Below are 17,491 nucleotides of genomic sequence, written 5' to 3'. Positions count from 1 at the left end.
CACAGCGACGGTGTGGTCGAGCCGCATCTCCACGCGCCCGTTTGGGGGCAAGAGATGAGGTTGAGGTTCGAGAGCGTGCTGACGCGCACGGGGACGATGGCGAGCAGGCGGAAGAGCTGGAGGATGATCGGGACGAGCCAGGTGGGAGGGCGAGCTCGTGCAGTAGGCTGGAGTGCATTATGCGCGGTGGGCGGGTTCCTCGGCTGCAGAGGGGCGGCGAACGGGGGGCACGTGGAGAGGGGAGAGCGGGATGAATGTGAGGCGTGATTTGAGCCCCAGTTGCCTGGCTGTCTGACTGCCTGCCGGCTGCCTGAACTGTCTGGATTTTTTCGTCCAGACAGTCCAGGCAACCAGACATTTGCGGGATTACTGATGCGCTGGGGCTGCGCATTCGTGCGAAACGGATCATATCGACATGGACGGACCATGGCCAGTGGAGCGCCGATCGCAGCGTTGGTTTGGGGGAGTAGTGTTATCGTTCTCTTCTAGTCCATTTGGTAGAGAAACGCTGCAAGTGAAATTCCGCTTTGTCATGCCCGACAATATAGTATGATAGACGAAGAAATTGATTTGTGTACAGCTTCAGGTCTGGTGGTACGAGACGTAGAGCGCGGCCTATTGTAAACATCACCGCACATTTTCTAGAGCCAACCAACAGTTCCATTCATCGCTAGCATCCCACATGGAACGGTCGTGCATTCGTGCGGTCCCGCAGCCTGCGTTGTGCTCCAAGAAGTGTGGCGACGAAGTACCTGAACGCGGAGGGGGATGTCAGCTAAAACAAGTCCGAGGATGGTGCCACGAACATATACGCATGTTCGCCATCGACATAGAAGCGCACCTTGGCTGATGAACAAGTTGAAAGATGTGGCTTGCACCCGACCAACAGACCCCGCTTACATCAGCTCTCACGCGCGTTGGCGCCGTGTTCTCGAGCCTCGGCGGGCAGACTCGAACGTCCACTTCCTCCTACCTTTCCCCATCCACACCCATCCTGCCCTGCGAAACTCTCACCAAGACACGCCTTGCTCTTGCTTCGCCACTTCATCCCTCTCCGAGCCATGATATCGTGCTGCAAGTTTAGCACATTTCTCGCGGAGTACGGAGTGCCGACACCCTTCTCATGAACTCAAGGGGCATAGGTACGCTGCGATCCATACTCCCTGAGTTGGTGTCGCTATGCCTGGTCTGAAAAATTAACCGGCTTTCCCTCAGGACGTCCCCACCTGTCCTGTTCGGATCGACTGTGAGCTCGAGATGCGCATGAGGTTGAGAAGTTCTGGAGGGCTGCGACGGAGATAGGGTTTGGTAGTGAGTGACTGCGCAGTGCTTGAGTGAACGACGTTACGACTAACCGGTGATCCTTCCCAAGCCTCATGAACCACAGCGTACACGAGGAAGCGGAAGGTATGTTTGCGATGGGCGAAGAGACGATCGCTCTTACCCTCAAGGAGAAGCTCCTCTTTGAGCAGGGTGTTTCGTTCGGGTACGTTCTCTCCAATTGCTTGCTTTTGCACTTTCCACCGGCCTCCGCATCGGCGCGGCTACAAGGCAGACAAAAGCACGCGCGACGTACCTGAGTTTGTCAACATCTCCAAGGACGACACGCACGCCTGGCCGGCCGTCGCGCGCCGCATGTATCCCTCCGCCGTCAACGCGCCGATGGAGTCCATCGTGACGCCGTTTGTGAAGAACTCGCTCGCGATCAGCAACCACCTGATCGGCGTCCTCACTGACAAGCTCGGGCTCCCTGCGGGCACGCTCGCGTCTCTGCACAAGGTCGAGGGGTTCAGCGGATGTACGGCGCGGTTCACGGTCTTTGGGTCCTTGGTGAGTGATTTGCCTTGCGTTTCCTCGCCTTGTACCGACATCGCTCTCCCCAGTCGTTCCCGCACAACCGCCTCAGCGGCTTGCAGGTGCTCCCGCCCGGGTCCGACCAGTGGTTTTACATCAAGGTAAGTGATCCCTCTCGATTCCTCGCACTCATGCTCACTTAGTCGTCCATCGCTTAGCCCTTGCCCGGAGACGCGATCTGCAACATCGGCGATGCCTTCAACATCTCCGGCGGCATCCTGCGCTCCAACATCCATCGCGTCGTGTGAGTTTGTCCACGAAGTGCCGATGCTCCGCGTCTCATTCCCTTCCCAGCCCGCCTCCGCGGGAGCAAGCCCAGTACGAACGGCACTCGGTCGTGTTCTTCACCCATCCGAACGACACCGTCGAGCTACGGGCGCTGTCCGCGGAGAGCGAGCGCATCTCTGCGGCAGTCGCCAACGCACCACCGGGGAAGTACACCCCGGCGTGACGGCGATGGAGTGGGCTATTGAGGAGGGTCAAGTCGCAGCGGGTGACGAACTACAAGGTGCGTCCCGCCCCGCCGATGTGCGCTGTTGCGAAGGGCTGATGAAGCCGGTGGGGTGCGGAGAGTTGGACGGATAGGCGGGGTACTGAGGCGAACCAGGGGAAGATCTGACTAGCTTCGAACGACGTGTACGTACTATGTACAGTCGTAGCTCTCGATGAATACATGTGTTGCGAACACCCCGATTGCGCCGTCTGCGGATGTGTATCCATACGTGAAAATGTAGAAACGACGCGTGCAGCCAACCGTTTATGGACACTCGAAGTCTATGCCCCATCTGCAACATCTTGGTGTACCCGACGAGCATGCTCAGCATGAACAACAACCCAGATTGTTATTTCGCGCATGGTACAGCTTGAATGCTTCCTCCTGAGCGTGGGGCCGAAGGTAACAACGTATGTATAATATTGACACGATACGGAGGGTCGACGAACATCACCGTCCCCACCCTCGTGAGGACCGCAACTCATCCTGCACAGCACCCTCGCTGGAAACCTCCCCAGCCTCACGCTCCACGTCGCATGGTTCTGCAGAAATTTCGTCCCTGCAAACGCACGAAATCAGCCCAACATCCACGTACAACGATCGATCCACTCACCCCACCGCCTCCGTACCCCGGTGTCCGGGTTTGTCCTTCCTATCCGCATACAGATCAAACTCCGTGCACTGCGGTCCAAGCTGCATACGCTCGTTCGCGCGCCCGCGTACCCCGCTGAGCAGAACGAAGACCGTCTGCAGGGTGGGGCATACGACGCACAGCCGGTGCGCGAACGCGTCCAGGTCGAGGGCGCGCATGAACGCCTCGGCCGCGCATGGGGGGTCCGCGAGGAGATGGCACAAGACGCTGACGGCGAGCACCCGGAGCGCGGGGAGGCTCCCGACGGCGGCGACGAGGCCGTCCTGCGGAGCAACACCGGCGTCAGCGTTGAAGGAGCGCGGGCGGAACCGAATTTGGAGGACGTACGACGATTGCAGGGGTGTCGACGTCCGCGGGAGTGGCCGCGTGGTAGCCGGCGATGAGAGTCGCTTCTAGGCACTCGATCTGCAGAGTGCAGGCGCGGCCCATGACGCGGACGATGCCCCGCGCCATAACGCCAACGTCGAATATTCGAGGGAGAGGTGCACAGGCCCGAATGGCTTTGACGATGAAAGTTGGTCCCTTGATGTAGAGCGTGCGGATAGGGCAGGAGGACGCAAGCAGGAACAGATCGTTGAGGAGGGCGTGGCACGATTGTAGCGGCTTGTGACTCAGCCTACTCGGAGAGAAAGCACGAGAGCCAGGAAGGTGAATGCTTGGTGAACGCCACGGTTTTCATGCCGCCCGGCCGATCCGAGTCCGTGGTGCCGGAAAAAAAGTTGTGGGTCCAAGGACTTGAAGGGGGCGAGAAAGTCCAGTTAAGTTGAGGACGAGTTGAAGCTCGCGGCTCGAATCCTTCGAGTCTACAAGTACCGTCGAGGCACTCCTTGAGAGCTCGAGGCTCGGTCGGACTCGCCCCGCACTTCTGCCGCCCAGGAACTGCGCCTGCGCCAGACGCGAGGTCGCCAGAGTGTCTCCGAGACGCTCCGCTCCTCCAACAGCACGCACGCCGGGTTCGCGGAGTGCGCGGGATCCGCTGCGTTGGGCGCAAACGGCGATGTGAGGCGGTGGAGGGCGCGTTGCGTTGCGCGTGCCCAGGTTGAATCCGGGCGGTGAGGGCGGGCCATGGGCTGCGGCCGTGAGGGGCTGGAGGAGACGGTCCCATGAGGATGCGAATGTGGATGCGCGCGCGCGTTGCTTCGCCTGCCGTGCCGCTTCTCCTCGTCGACTTGAACCATCGAAGAGCCCTGGGTGATCGCGTGGTGAGCAAAGAGGCTCCAGCAGAGGCTCATCCGCTGCTTGCGCATGTCCTGGATCACACGCTGGGTCGGCTCGGAGGCGTACGTCAATAGCAACAGCGGCGACGAGTCCGAGTGCGGCCTGTGCGGGTAGGGCACTACCTCTGCGACGTCCGTCGTGCCGTCAGACGGGGGGCGGCCACCGGAGGTTTGGAAGGCCTCCCGCAGAATGTTGGCGTTGGCGGAGGAAGACGGGAGGAAGTGCGCGCGGCGAGCACTGCAGAGGGCGAAGGCAAATGTCCCTCTTTCGACGATTGGACCTCCCGGCGCCGTGGACGGACCCGTTGCACCTGGGCGGCAAGCGACTTGTCCGAGGACAAAGGCGCTTCGGCCGGCGACGGCAAAGACGAGCTCGTAAACGCATCGTTCGCTGACAGCGCAGGCGCAGTCGACGAGCCTGGACAGGGACTTGCGCCAGTCGACGCCGATTCCGGGAAGTTGACGCACAGCATCCCCGTCCTTCCGATGAGCCTGGAGCTCGGACAGCGTCCAACGCGCTCATCGCTGGCGAGCGTGGTCGCGGGACGAGGGGTCTCGCACGCCTCCACCGCTCGGAGCCGCGCAGCTGCCGCGATTGCCACCCCTCGAACACGCGCCGGCTCCCGTCAGGCAGAGTGCGGAAGCTCGAATTCTGCGTGGGGGGCAGCCGGCGACACGCCCATCGCCGCGCGACGGTCCTCCTCCACGAGTTTGGGCGAAGCCTGCATGTTGGGGGGCGGGACCGTGTCGGACGGGTACAGGGGCGTGTGCGGCTTGGAGGCGACAGGGACCGGACGGGAGCGTCGACATCCATGGAGTTCGGGGTGGAGCCGACGACAGGGACATCGACTTCGCGGTCGTCGAGAGAGACCGGAACCGTGGGCTGTGCGTCGTCCTTCGTCGTTGGGCCGTTCGATGGAGCCAGGGGATCGACATCGATCGCGTCGGTGGGGGCCTCGCTGGTGCTTCTGCAGTACTCGTTGGACACACCGGAGTATGCCTAGAACTCCGACGCAGCTTGCGAGATGACAGGGCCTTCGACCTAGCCCTCCTTTTTTTTGTATATCGTGTGCCTGACGGCGTCAAGCCGATGAACCTGCTGCTCTGCCGGACCCCGGCTGCGCGGTGGAGGGGTGTTGTCCTTCGCATGAATCGCGACGCCAGTAGAGGCCGAGGCTTCTTTCGTTCGAGACGATTGTCTTGACGTGTGCACGTGGGAGGCTCTTGGAAGTAGATTGGCCCAGCACTCCTTCGCCTAATGTTCTGACCAGTCGAACAGGCATGTTCGACGGCGTTGCTCTGGGATAGGGACCAAGTATCGGAAAGCGGGGAACGGGAAGGCGAGGAGAAAGGCCCCGGAGTAATCGCAAATGCGAAAATTTTCGATTGCAAAGAGACCGGGGACGATATGCCATATCCGAATCCTGCGATATCAATCATTCGTGCTCGAGCCGGTTGACGGCGGTTAAGGATGATGGGCATCTATGATGTGCGATATGTCAGAAAGTGCATCGAGCATCAAAAAGCGAAGCAACGTACCATGGCTTGGTTGCAAGCAGTATCGTCTCCGTTGTATACCACTAGCCTATAGTCGACCCGGGGAAGCGAGAAACTATAGTTGCGGACGAAATAGAAACATCGTCAGCACAAGTCGTTCCATATGATCGCAGCACAACACACACCTCCAGTAGTTGCGCGGGGCTGAAGCACAGCAAGCCCTTCTACTACCATTCACTGCCCTTCCCTCTTCGGGTTGGGCCGTCGAGGAGGTTACGGGAGTGTCCACCACGCCGGCTCGTAGGCAGCCTACGCAACGAGACACCGTCGTCCGAGCGCGAGGCCCCCAGCGAGTAGAAGTTCGCTAAAAAGACTCGTCAGCAACCGCACGGCAAAATGTACATTGGAGAGGAGCGCCAACTGCGGGACGCGGTAACGAAAAAAATGGCCTGAACTCACCTTCAGCACTGGATTGCTTCCTGAGCACACCCGCGAAGGGTTCCAGAGCGACATACACGTTGAACAGGTCAACGCTCACCAGCGCTGAAAACGTCTTGTATTTCGCCCATACATCGATACTGCATTGAACGTGCGACTCGGGTACTGAAATCGCCCATACTATGAAAGCTGAGCGAGAGCGGGCACGTCTGAGAGGACGCGGCGATTGGGAGGGTAAGCAATCGACATTGGTCGCGGTATGGCGGGAGAGTACGGCTGCGGACTCACCCCTGACCCCGGCCACAGGAAGCTCTCGCTCAAACTCCCCAGTCCGCGGAATGGTTGCGGAGAATGGATGGCGGCCGAAGTCCTGAGCGGAACCGGGGTTCAGAGGGGCTCTGACGCAGAATGAAGGTGGTGACAGGTACGTACCGCGTTGGATTTGGTGACAGATGGTGCAGGTGCCCGTACTGTCAAGAGCCAGCGAGACGGCTAAACCGCATGTTCGGTATCCGTGGACACGGCAACGATACGCAGACGGAAAGAACGCACCCCGCGAAGGTGACTCATACCGACCTCAGATGGTTGGGACTTGGGCAGGCGAGGACCAAGGAGAGGAAACAAGAGCGTGTCGCCCGCGTCGAGGGGAGAGGCGCGAGGCTTGGAGGCAGCTGGCGCAGAGTGTGGACGAGGAGCAGGAGAGAGCGTAGCACTGGTGTCTCCGGCCTGCGGGCGTGCTGGCGCTCGCGATCGGAGTCGCCGGACCGCTGGACAGGCGCGTCGTCGTCGACATTGTCCTCTGCTTGCAAGTCGCGATGCGCACGGCGACGTTCGTCCGTGAACAGCGTCTCCAGAAAGAGGACGATCGAGACGGGATGCACATCGTGCGCTCGATGCGCTCCGCGCGCTCGTATCATGACTTGGTGCCCACCCCCCCGCGTTTCCGTCCCCTTCGGATCCTTGCGGCGCGTCCTTGCCACGATGTCTCCTTCCTCAACCCGTTCCACCTGCACGGTCACGCCCGCACGTAGTCCGCTCTGCCGCCTCATGACTTCATCAACCCGCCGCAGCACCACGTCGTGTTCACCGGCATCGCTGGGGATAACGCCACGATCCCCTTCGGCATGAGTAACTCAGCCTCGAATGTCCCCCACTGCGACATCAACGAACGTTGCGGAAAAGGGAAACGAATTACACATGTACGCCTGGAGCAAACGAGGAAGAGACCGCCGCCGATACCGACAGAATGCGGACCGTGGTCTGGTTGGCGCCGGTGCCTGCGTTTCGAGCCAATTGAGTCCACTTCGATCGAATACTTACTCTTTCCTCCAAAACACGCAGTGCATATCGTCTATGGAAGCTCCCCTAGAAGGGCCCCCTCCGAGTCTTGCACGATGATTCCGGAACCCTCTGTTCGGCACGTCTTCCTCGACATGCGTTATCGCGCGCGTGGTCGAGCGCACCGCGGTGATCATGTGAGTCCGCATGGAGCTCCTCAATTAGTACCCACCTTTGAGTTTCGTCCAGATGAGACGCCGCAGTGACGTCACCCCGCTTCGAGGCCTCGCACGGATGGGGAAACGAGCGTAGAAAATACCGGAATCGTGCGACGGGTGTTGAGAGATCGCCTGATCCAGCGACCTAGACAGGGGATTCAAAGGTGGTCGTGGGTGATATCGATCGCTGTCAAGAACAGCCGCGGTTGTCCCATATGATAAGGCAGCTTGTACAGTGAGGGAAGGTGCCACAGTCGGCATGCGCGACAATGTCCGCGCGCGACCGCGGCATCGGCGGCGGGTCAAGACGAAAAGGGGCCGGATGATCGAGCCTAGGCGGCGGGTACAGCTCGAGCGCGAGCATGCGGAGGGCCGGGCAGACAGCCTTCCCCGCGTCCGGATCAGCTCGCGCCGCGCGCAGGCATGCGGCGGTGGGAGTGCCCTAGATGAGATCTTCAAGCGCGGTTGTGTGCTCGAGGAGCGTGGCAAGCGCGGGCGGGGCGTCGGTCTCGAGGCGGAAGCGCAGCGCGCGCACGGAGGGGAGGCCGCGCTCGGGCCAGCGCGCGAGCAAGGAGGTGCCACCACAGGCAGCCGCGGCCGAAGGTGGAGGGGGCGAGGAGAGTGAAGTCGTCATGCGAGGCGTCGAGGCTCACGCGCGCGGGCGCGTTAAGACGGTGGTGGAGGGCTAGGTGGCTGGATGTGCTGGCGGAGACATGCACGACGGCCGGAAGGAGGAGGGCGTCGAGGAGAGTGAGCACGGCGCGCCATTAGAGGCAGTGCATGACGATGACGGTGCGCGCGGCGAGAAGATGGACGGTTGGGAGGGGAGTCGAGGGGAATTTCTTTTCCCGTGTGTTAGGAATCAAGAGGATCGAGACGTGGAGGATCGAGAGCCGGAGAGTGACGGAGAGGAAGTACTGCAGCTGACGCGCGACGAAATCGGGTTGTGTACTTGTGGCCGCAATCCCATACAGACTGGCCCGCGTGGGGCGTCGTCGTGTAGTGACGGGATCGAGGGGCGGCCGCTCCGGATGGTTCGCCCACACCGCGCGACGTGCATGCTCGCACACGTCTTGGGCACGGAAAGCATCGGGATTCAGCGGACGCTTCCGCCCTCGTTCACGGAACTTCACGGGGCCGGACGAGTTTGCAGCAACGCGCAGTTCGTGAGGCATCGGCGCTGTGCATCGAGGCGAGTGTACTCCGTCGACCCCTGCGAAGGGCCCAAGAGCTTTGCTATCCCACGCGCGCTCAGCAGGTGAACAATGCACGTCCTGTCGTCGCATCGCAAAAGGTCAGTATATGTCAACATGATCCCCGAGGCCCGTCGCGGATCCGAGTGCCGAGGGGAAGAGCACAAAATGAACACCGAACGCACCGGGGATGGTGTGGTTCTTGACGGTCGGGTAGTAGATGCTGATGGCGATGCCTGCGAACGCGCGGGGGAAATGCCGAATGAGCTCGACGCTCTGGCACCTATCCATGAACAAAAGCCGCACCGGGGTCGGAGCCAGCGTACGCGCCGGGGAAGGAGACCGTCGAGGGCGTCTTGGCACCGGACTCGCCCTTGATGTTCAGCTGCGCGTACAACTGCGCGCCGGGGTAGCTCGAAGCGGCGTGGAGCGCTGCAGGGCGCCGCGCGGGTCAGCACCCATGTGGGAACGACGCACGAAGCGGCCGACGCACCGACGATCTCGTGGCGGAGGAGGTACTGGCCGTCCTCGATGCACTCGGGGACGGTTAGCGTTACCTTGCCCGCGTTGGCGATCATCTTGTCCGTCGCCTACGTCCCGTCGGGCTTGAGCCCTTCTTCCGCGATCTTGAACCACTTCAGTCCCGGTCACGTCCGACTGCGTTGCATCCGGGATCTTGGCACTGGGAGTGTGAATATCATGAGACGAAGCCAGGAGCTATTGGGGCATAACAAAAACATACAGGTAGGAGATGAGCGGACCCTTGTGGCTAGAATAGATGGGGTCCGCGGGGTCGCCCGTGGCTTGGTTAAGAGTGTGATACCACTAAGGATAGTAGTGATTAGAATCAGGAACGAACCTGATTGTACCTACCTCTGCGGTAAGGAGTGCGCCGGTCGGAGCGTCGATGACGGTGGTGGAGACGGGTCTTGAATGTGGTGGGCGTCGCGGACGTTGAAAAGCAATGTTGTGAGCAACAGCGAGTAAGACCCCTGGAAGCGCCCTGCTTTGGTCCCAAGGATTTCATCGTTCCGTACGGATCTTCATGTCTGCGCGCGAGCGCGTCTTGAGCCCGAACTTGCGCGCACCGCACCATAGAGCGTGTCTTGCGCCTGTGGGACGTCGTCAGGACCGTCGTCACGCCTCCTCGAGTCCCTCTGGCACGAATGAGCGGCGCCCATTCCTTCAGAACACGACCCCAGCGCCGTCTACCCTCCAGAAACACCCTGCGGCCGTCGACGCCTTCCACCATGGCACCATGGCCAAGTCATCGCCGTGGGTACATCAAAATGGACGCACCGGAGCGACGGACGGGCGCGCAAGAGTGAGGGACGCGCGGGGAGGAGCCCAAGAGCGAGGGCATGAGCTGACGTACCGGCACACTTCATCTTCTTCTTTCTGTCTGCGGCGTCGTACGGGAGGGCTTGCGGGCGGGCGACGGGTGCAAGTGAGACGGGGTGCCCGACGCGCGCGCCGCGACCGGCATCGGCGTCTATCGGCGCCGTCATGTCATCTGAGCGATGACGTCAACGAGCACCGTCGCGACTAGCGAGCGATCCGTCCGTCAAGTGCCTCCGCTACGCTGACTCTCATATATATGTATATACTTGGTACCTCATGACGCTTGCGATTTGTACGACATGCATGGCACTACATTGGATATGTAGTTACTCCTCTGTCGCACCTCTGCCGTCCTCGACTCGCGCCTGCGTCGGACGCGAGGTCGCCGGACTGCATCTCCGAGACGCTCCGCGTCTTCAACAGCACGCACGCGGGGCTCATGGGGTGGTCGGAGCCCGATGCGTGGGGCACGAAGGGCGACGCGGGGAGATGGAGAGAGCGCGTCGGGTTGTGCGTGCCCAGGTTGGCGTTGAGCGGCGAGGGTCGGTGGGCTGCGGCCGTGTCGAGGGGGCTGGAGGAGACGGTCCCGCCGAGGATGTGGACGCGGATGCGTGTGCACGGTGCTTCGCCTGCCGTGCCGCTTCTCTTCGTCGACTTGAACCATCGGAGAGCCCACGGCGATCGTGCGGTGAACAATGGCATTCTAGCGCCGGATCTAGCGGGGGCTCATCCGTCCTTGATCACACTCCGGGTCGGGTCGGGTCGGGTCGGGGTCGTACGTTAACAGCAACGGTGGCGACGGGTCCGAGTGCAGCTTGTGCGGGTCGCGGAGCGGCGGCGACGCTTCCGCGACCCGCATCGTGCCGTCAGACGAGGGGCGTCCATCCGAGGTCTGGAATGCCATCTGTGGATCTTGGCGTTGGCAGAGGAGGACAGGAGCGGGGGAGGAAGTGCCCGCGGCAGCGGTGAGCACTGCAGGGGGCGAGGGCGAGTGCCACTCGTTCGGAGACGGGAGTTCCAACCGCCATGAGTTCTAGACCCGTTACAGCTGGGCGGCGAGCGACAGGTCTGAGGACAAAGACGCTTCGGCCTGCGGTGGCGAAGACGAGCTAGCAACCATATAGCCCGCTGACGGCGCGGGGTGCGTCGAAGAGGGACAAGGACTTGAGCTCGTCGACGCCGATTCCAGGACGTTGACGCACGACCTCCTCGTCCTTCCGATGGCGGAACTCGGGAGTGCCGTCCAACGCGCTCATCGCTGGCGAGCTTGACCGCAGGACGGGGAGGTTCGCGCGTTCCCACTGCTCGGACCCGCGGAGCCGCCGCTGTTGCCACCACTCGAACACGTGCAGCCGCTGGCTCCTGTCAGGCAGAATGCGGCAACTGATGCGCGGGGGGCAGTCGGCGACACGCCCATCGCCGCGCGACGGAGGGCGGGACCGCGTCGGACAGGTGCAGTAGCGTGTGGGGATTGGAGGCGACGGGAGCGGGCGTCGACATCCATGAACTTCGAGGTGAAGCCGGCGACAGGGACATCAACTTCGCAGTGGCCGACAGAGACCGGAACCGTGAGCTGTGCGCTGTCCTTCGTCGTCGGGCCGTTGTGTGGAGGCGGGGGATCGGCATCCATCGCGTCGGGTGGGGCCTTGTTGAGGACGCTGGAGCTTCTGCGGTACTCGTTGGACACATTGGAGTGTGCCTGGAACTCCGACGCGGCTTGCGAGATGACCCTAGCCCTCCTTGTGCTTCTGCGTCTTGCGGCAGGCGCGTCGATGGTGGTGAACCCGCCGCTCCGCCGGACTCCGGCTGAGCAGTGGGCATGCACGGGGTGTTGTCCGTCGCAAGCATCGCGACGCGAGTAGAAGCGTCGGGTTCTTTCGCGGCATAGTCCTTGCCCGAGACGATCGTCTTGCCATGTGCACGTGGGAGGCTCTTGGTAGTAGACTGGCCGAGCGGTCCTTCGTCTCGTGGGTTCCGACCAGTCGAACAGGAATGTTCGACGGGGTTGTTCTGGAACAGAGACCGAGTAGTGGAAGACAATGAAGATCTCCCCACGGGCAGGCGAGGATAAAGACCCCGGAGCAACCGCAAATGCAAGGAGTTGTGATTGCGCAGAGACCGGGGAAGAGAGAAGCTATAGGTGCGGACTGAATGGAACCATCATCAGCACAAGTCGTTCCATGTGATCGTAGCACGATACACACCTCTCAGCAGTCGCGCGGAGCCAAAGTGCAGAAAGCTCTTCTGCTACTATTTACTGCCCTTCTGACTTTGGGTTGAGACGTTGAGGAGCTATGGGAGTGTCTATTACGCTGGCTTGTAGGCAGCCTACGTAGCGAGTCAGCGACATACTCTCGTCCGAGCGCGAGACCTAAAGTTCGCTAAAGACCCCGTCAGCAACTGCATGGCAAAATGGACATCGCAGGGGAGCGTCGGCTGCGGGACGCGGCAACCAAAGGGATGGCCTGAACTCACCTTCGGCTGCTTCCTGAGCGCACCCACCAGGGATTCCCGAGCGACGTACACGTTGAACGGGTCGACACTCATAGACAACGTCTTGTATTTCGATGAGGCATTGAACATGCGACTGTACGACTGGCATCGCCTGCCGATGGCAACCATACGAGAGCGCGCACGTCTGAGAGGACACGGCGACTGCGAGGGTAAGCAATCGACATCAGCCACAGGGCAGGGTAGGCGTTGGTCGCGGTATGGGGAGAGGGTGCGGCTGTGGACTCACTCTTGACCTCAGCCACCGGACGCTCTCGCCCAAACGACCCAGTCCGTCGGATGGTTGTGGAGAGTGGGTGGTCACCGATCTGACGAGGTGGCCACAGTCCTGAGCGGAACCGGAGTTCAGAGGGCAGCGCATGCCGACAGAATACCCTGCCACTGGCGTTCATATCAATGACAACATACACCGCTACTGGCGTTCGGATAAGCTCATATGAGTGGGCGCTCTATACCTGCTACTACCGTCTATATGTACCACATAGCCACACATATGAGTGCCCTCACACCCTGCCACCTATACATATTATAAAAGTGGCTGCTTATATGAGTGCATTAGTGTCTTTCCCTCATATGAACTTTGTAGCGCCTTGCCACTCATATGAGCTCGTCCCCTCATATGAGCTCGTCCCTCATATGAGCTCGTCCCCTCATATGAGCTCGTCCCCTCATATGAGCTCGTCCCCTCATATGAGCTCGTCCCTCATATGAGCTCGTCCCCTCATATGAGCTCGTCCCCTCATATGAGCTCGCCCCCTCATATGAGCTCGCCCCCCTCATATGAGCTCGTCTCCTCATATGAGCTCGCCCCCCTTATATGAGCTCGCCCCCCTCATATGAGCTCGCCCCCCTCATATGAGCTCATCGGCGTCTCACCCCTCATATGAGCTTATTAATATCCCACCCTTAATATGAATGCACCAGCATTCCACAGCTCCCATTAGCACATCTGGGAACTGGCATACTCTATTGCATGCCTGTGTGTATAGGTGCACCCATGCTGGAGCAATTCTTCAGCTTATCATATCACTGAGACACAGGAACTGCACTCTGAAAGGACAGGAAACTGCACCAGCTGTGCAACCGAAACAGACAGAATGGGTGCCCATTAGTTCCATTTTTATTCACACAATGCGCAAAGAGAGAGCAAGAAACCTATGATAGAAAGCGCAGGGCTCAAGCCGATCTCCGCAATCGGCAATTGACTCCCCCCGGGGGTCACCTCCGGGCCGCTAATTGACTCCCCCCGGGGGTTGATCTCCGAGTTTTTGATCACCTGTGTATCTCCGAGTTTTTGACCACCTGTGTATCTCCAACTTTTTGATTGCCTGTGTATATTGTCAGCCTTCATTACCAGACTGCCTGTATCTATTACCGAGTTTTTGGACATCTGTGTGTATTACTGCTTTCATTGCCGAGTTTTTGATTGCTGGTGCCTGTTACCGGTCCTCATTACTAACTTTTTGACTGCCTCAATCCATCACTGAGTCTTTGTTCACCTCCAGCCTTTGATACCGAGTTTTTTATCACTGATATTGGTAATATTAGATGAGTTAGTCTGCCTGTACTAAACACCCTCTCCCTAGGAAGTCACCCTTCACAGCTGCATGTGTTGATGGAAATTGACCAAGCTGTTTTCTGGGTCAGGTAGTAGCATGCAAGAGCTGTGGGTGTGCAAATCTGGAAGGCAGTAGCTGCAAAAGTGAGGGAGTAATGGGGTATGATATTCTAAAATGACATACCAAACACAGACCTGGGATGAGAGTGAATCACATCCCAGACACCTAGATATATTCACAGAGGATGGTTTAAATGCAATGCAGAAGAGAGCGCACAGAAATCAGGATTTCCGATGAAGATACAAGATATGTGTGGAAAGTGGAAGTTCTGAGAAAACACAACATGCATAAGTTCATGTGCAGACATTATATCAACAGGCTATTTGCTGCATCACAATTGGGTACTATTGGGGTGCTCAGATCGGAATTTGCAAGCTTATCGGTGATGATATGCATATGGGGCACCATATGTCATTATTTCATGACATACAGTATCCTGACACAGCATATGCTCCGATTAGAATGCTAAGACATGGAATATAACGGGGTAGAACATAGCTATCCAACGCAGAAAAGACCTTGAAAAACGGTTGAGAATCAGTGGAGATGTGCAAGGTGAGCCAGAAGTGTGGTTTGCTGAATGACTCTGACCTCGCTTTTCACGCAAACCACACTTCTGGCTCACCTTGCACATCTCCACTGATTCTCAACCGTTTTTCAAGGTCTTTTCTGCGTTGGATAGCTATGTTCTACCCCGTTATATTCCATGTCTTAGCATTCTAATCGGAGCATATGCTGTGTCAGGATACTGTATGTCATGAAATAATGACATATGGTGCCCCATATGCATATCATCACCGATAAGCTTGCAAATTCCGATCTGAGCACCCCAATAGTACCCAATTGTGATGCAGCAAATAGCCTGTTGATATAATGTCTGCACATGAACTTATGCATGTTGTGTTTTCTCAGAACTTCCACTTTCCACACATATCTTGTATCTTCATCGGAAATCCTGATTTCTGTGCGCTCTCTTCTGCATTGCATTTAAACCATCCTCTGTGAATATATCTAGGTGTCTGGGATGTGATTCACTCTCATCCCAGGTCTGTGTTTGGTATGTCATTTTAGAATATCATACCCCATTACTCCCTCACTTTTGCAGCTACTGCCTTCCAGATTTGCACACCCACAGCTCTTGCATGCTACTACCTGACCCAGAAAACAGCTTGGTCAATTTCCATCAACACATGCAGCTGTGAAGGGTGACTTCCTAGGGAGAGGGTGTTTAGTACAGGCAGACTAACTCATCTAATATTACCAATATCAGTGATAAAAAACTCGGTATCAAAGGCTGGAGGTGAACAAAGACTCAGTGATGGATTGAGGCAGTCAAAAAGTTAGTAATGAGGACCGGTAACAGGCACCAGCAATCAAAAACTCGGCAATGAAAGCAGTAATACACACAGATGTCCAAAAACTCGGTAATAGATACAGGCAGTCTGGTAATGAAGGCTGACAATATACACAGGCAATCAAAAAGTTGGAGATACACAGGTGGTCAAAAACTCGGAGATACACAGGTGATCAAAAACTCGGAGATCAACCCCCGGGGGGAGTCAATTAGCGGCCCGGAGGTGACCCCCGGGGGGAGTCAATTGCCGATTGCGGAGATCGGCTTGAGCCCTGCGCTTTCTATCATAGGTTTCTTGCTCTCTCTTTGCGCATTGTGTGAATAAAAATGGAACTAATGGGCACCCATTCTGTCTGTTTCGGTTGCACAGCTGGTGCAGTTTCCTGTCCTTTCAGAGTGCAGTTCCTGTGTCTCAGTGATATGATAAGCTGAAGAATTGCTCCAGCATGGGTGCACCTATACACACAGGCATGCAATAGAGTATGCCAGTTCCCAGATGTGCTAATGGGAGCTGTGGAATGCTGGTGCATTCATATTAAGGGTGGGATATTAATAAGCTCATATGAGGGGTGAGACGCCGATGAGCTCATATGAGGGGGGCGAGCTCATATGAGGGGGGCGAGCTCATATAAGGGGGGCGAGCTCATATGAGGAGACGAGCTCATATGAGGGGGGCGAGCTCATATGAGGGGGGCGAGCTCATATGAGGGGACGAGCTCATATGAGGGGACGAGCTCATATGAGGGGACGAGCTCATATGAGGGGACGAGCTCATATGAGTGGCAAGGCGCTACAAAGTTCATATGAGGGAAAGACACTAATGCACTCATATAAGCAGCCACTTTTATAATATGTATAGGTGGCAGGGTGTGAGGGCACTCATATGTGTGGCTATGTGGTACATATAGACGGTAGTAGCAGGTATAGAGCGCCCACTCATATGAGCTTATCCGAACGCCAGTAGCGGTGTATGTTGTCATTGATATGAACGCCAGTGGCAGGGTATTCTGGCGCCACCCAGTGCAGAGGGGCTCTGACAAAGAATGAAGATAATGGCAGATACATACTAATCTGGATTCGACGACAGGTGGTGGAGGAGCCTAGATCTGCCATCAACAGCCGGGGAGATAGCTAGACAGCCTGTTCAGTATCTGTGGACACAACGATACGCAAACTGAAAAAAAAACGCACCCTTTAAGGACGACTCATGCTGGTCTCAAAGGGTTGGAACTTGGCTACGCGAGGACCAACGAGAGGAAACAAGAGCGTGTCGTCCACGTCCAGGGAAGAGGTGCAAGGCTTGAGACAGCTGGAGAGGAGAAGTGCGGACGAAGAGCAGGAGAGAGCGTAGCACCTGCGCCTCCAGCCTGCGGGTGTTCCGGTGTCAGGCGCTCGCCGGTCCGCAAGGCCTAAACAGGCGCGTCGTCATCGGCGCTTGCAGATTGTCCTCTGCTTGCCGTGCGCACGGCGACGCTCATGCACATGTCTGCGGGCAGCGTCTCGAGACGGAGGACGAAGACGGGGTGCGCGTTGTGCGCCCGATGCGCTCCGCCGCCTTGAGTCCGTCAATCCGCCGCAGCACCCGTGTCTACGGGCATCGCGGGGGACAACGCCACGATCCCCTTCCGCATGAGTAACGAACGCCGCGGGAACAGAAGACGGTATATCGCTCATGAACGCCTGGAGCAAACGAGGAAGAGACGGCCGCCGATACCGACAGAATGCGGACCGTGGTCTGGTTGGCGCTGGTGCCTGCGTATCGAGCCAATTGCGTCCCCCGCAAAACACGCGGCGCATATCGTCTGTGGAAGCTCCCCTCGAAGTTT

The 17,491-nt window shown here is 58.3% G+C and overlaps 3 protein-coding genes across 3 annotated transcripts; 1 reads left to right on the top strand and 2 right to left on the bottom strand.

The window, feature by feature from the left end:
- Nucleotides 1-1,376: 1,376 nt before the first annotated feature.
- Nucleotides 1,377-2,305, top strand: BXZ73DRAFT_107158 (uncharacterized protein; the record flags this gene model as incomplete). The annotated part of the gene is made up of 5 exons (XM_048016850.1): nucleotides 1,377-1,486; nucleotides 1,563-1,830; nucleotides 1,884-1,955; nucleotides 2,013-2,098; nucleotides 2,149-2,305. The coding sequence occupies 5 exons, from the start codon at nucleotides 1,377-1,379 to the stop codon at nucleotides 2,303-2,305; spliced, it is 693 nt and encodes a 230-aa protein (XP_047872045.1).
- A 492-nt stretch (nucleotides 2,306-2,797) lies between these two features.
- On the bottom strand, nucleotides 2,798-5,499 carry BXZ73DRAFT_107157 (uncharacterized protein; the record flags this gene model as incomplete). Its single annotated transcript, XM_048016849.1, has 6 exons — nucleotides 2,798-2,906; nucleotides 2,961-3,262; nucleotides 3,327-3,615; nucleotides 3,948-4,454; nucleotides 5,008-5,216; nucleotides 5,494-5,499. The coding sequence occupies 6 exons, from the start codon at nucleotides 5,497-5,499 to the stop codon at nucleotides 2,798-2,800; spliced, it is 1,422 nt and encodes a 473-aa protein (XP_047872044.1).
- Nucleotides 5,500-8,414: 2,915 nt separating this feature from the next.
- Nucleotides 8,415-12,728, bottom strand: BXZ73DRAFT_107156 (glycosyl hydrolase family 61-domain-containing protein; the record flags this gene model as incomplete). The annotated part of the gene is made up of 14 exons (XM_048016848.1): nucleotides 8,415-8,827; nucleotides 9,026-9,076; nucleotides 9,147-9,272; nucleotides 9,334-9,430; nucleotides 9,492-9,522; nucleotides 9,583-9,665; nucleotides 9,714-9,768; nucleotides 10,612-10,896; nucleotides 10,961-11,214; nucleotides 11,315-11,536; nucleotides 11,593-11,929; nucleotides 12,007-12,328; nucleotides 12,534-12,552; nucleotides 12,657-12,728. 14 exons carry the CDS (start codon nucleotides 12,726-12,728, stop codon nucleotides 8,415-8,417), a joined length of 2,367 nt encoding a protein of 788 aa, XP_047872043.1.
- Nucleotides 12,729-17,491: the final 4,763 nt, after the last annotated feature.

The sequence above is a fragment of the Epithele typhae genome, assembly GCF_022376455.1.
Source record: "Epithele typhae strain CBS 203.58 chromosome Unknown BXZ73scaffold_101, whole genome shotgun sequence".
NCBI classification, from domain to species: Eukaryota; Fungi; Basidiomycota; class Agaricomycetes; order Polyporales; family Epitheliaceae; genus Epithele; species Epithele typhae.
This window is presented reverse-complemented; position numbering and strand designations above follow the sequence as displayed.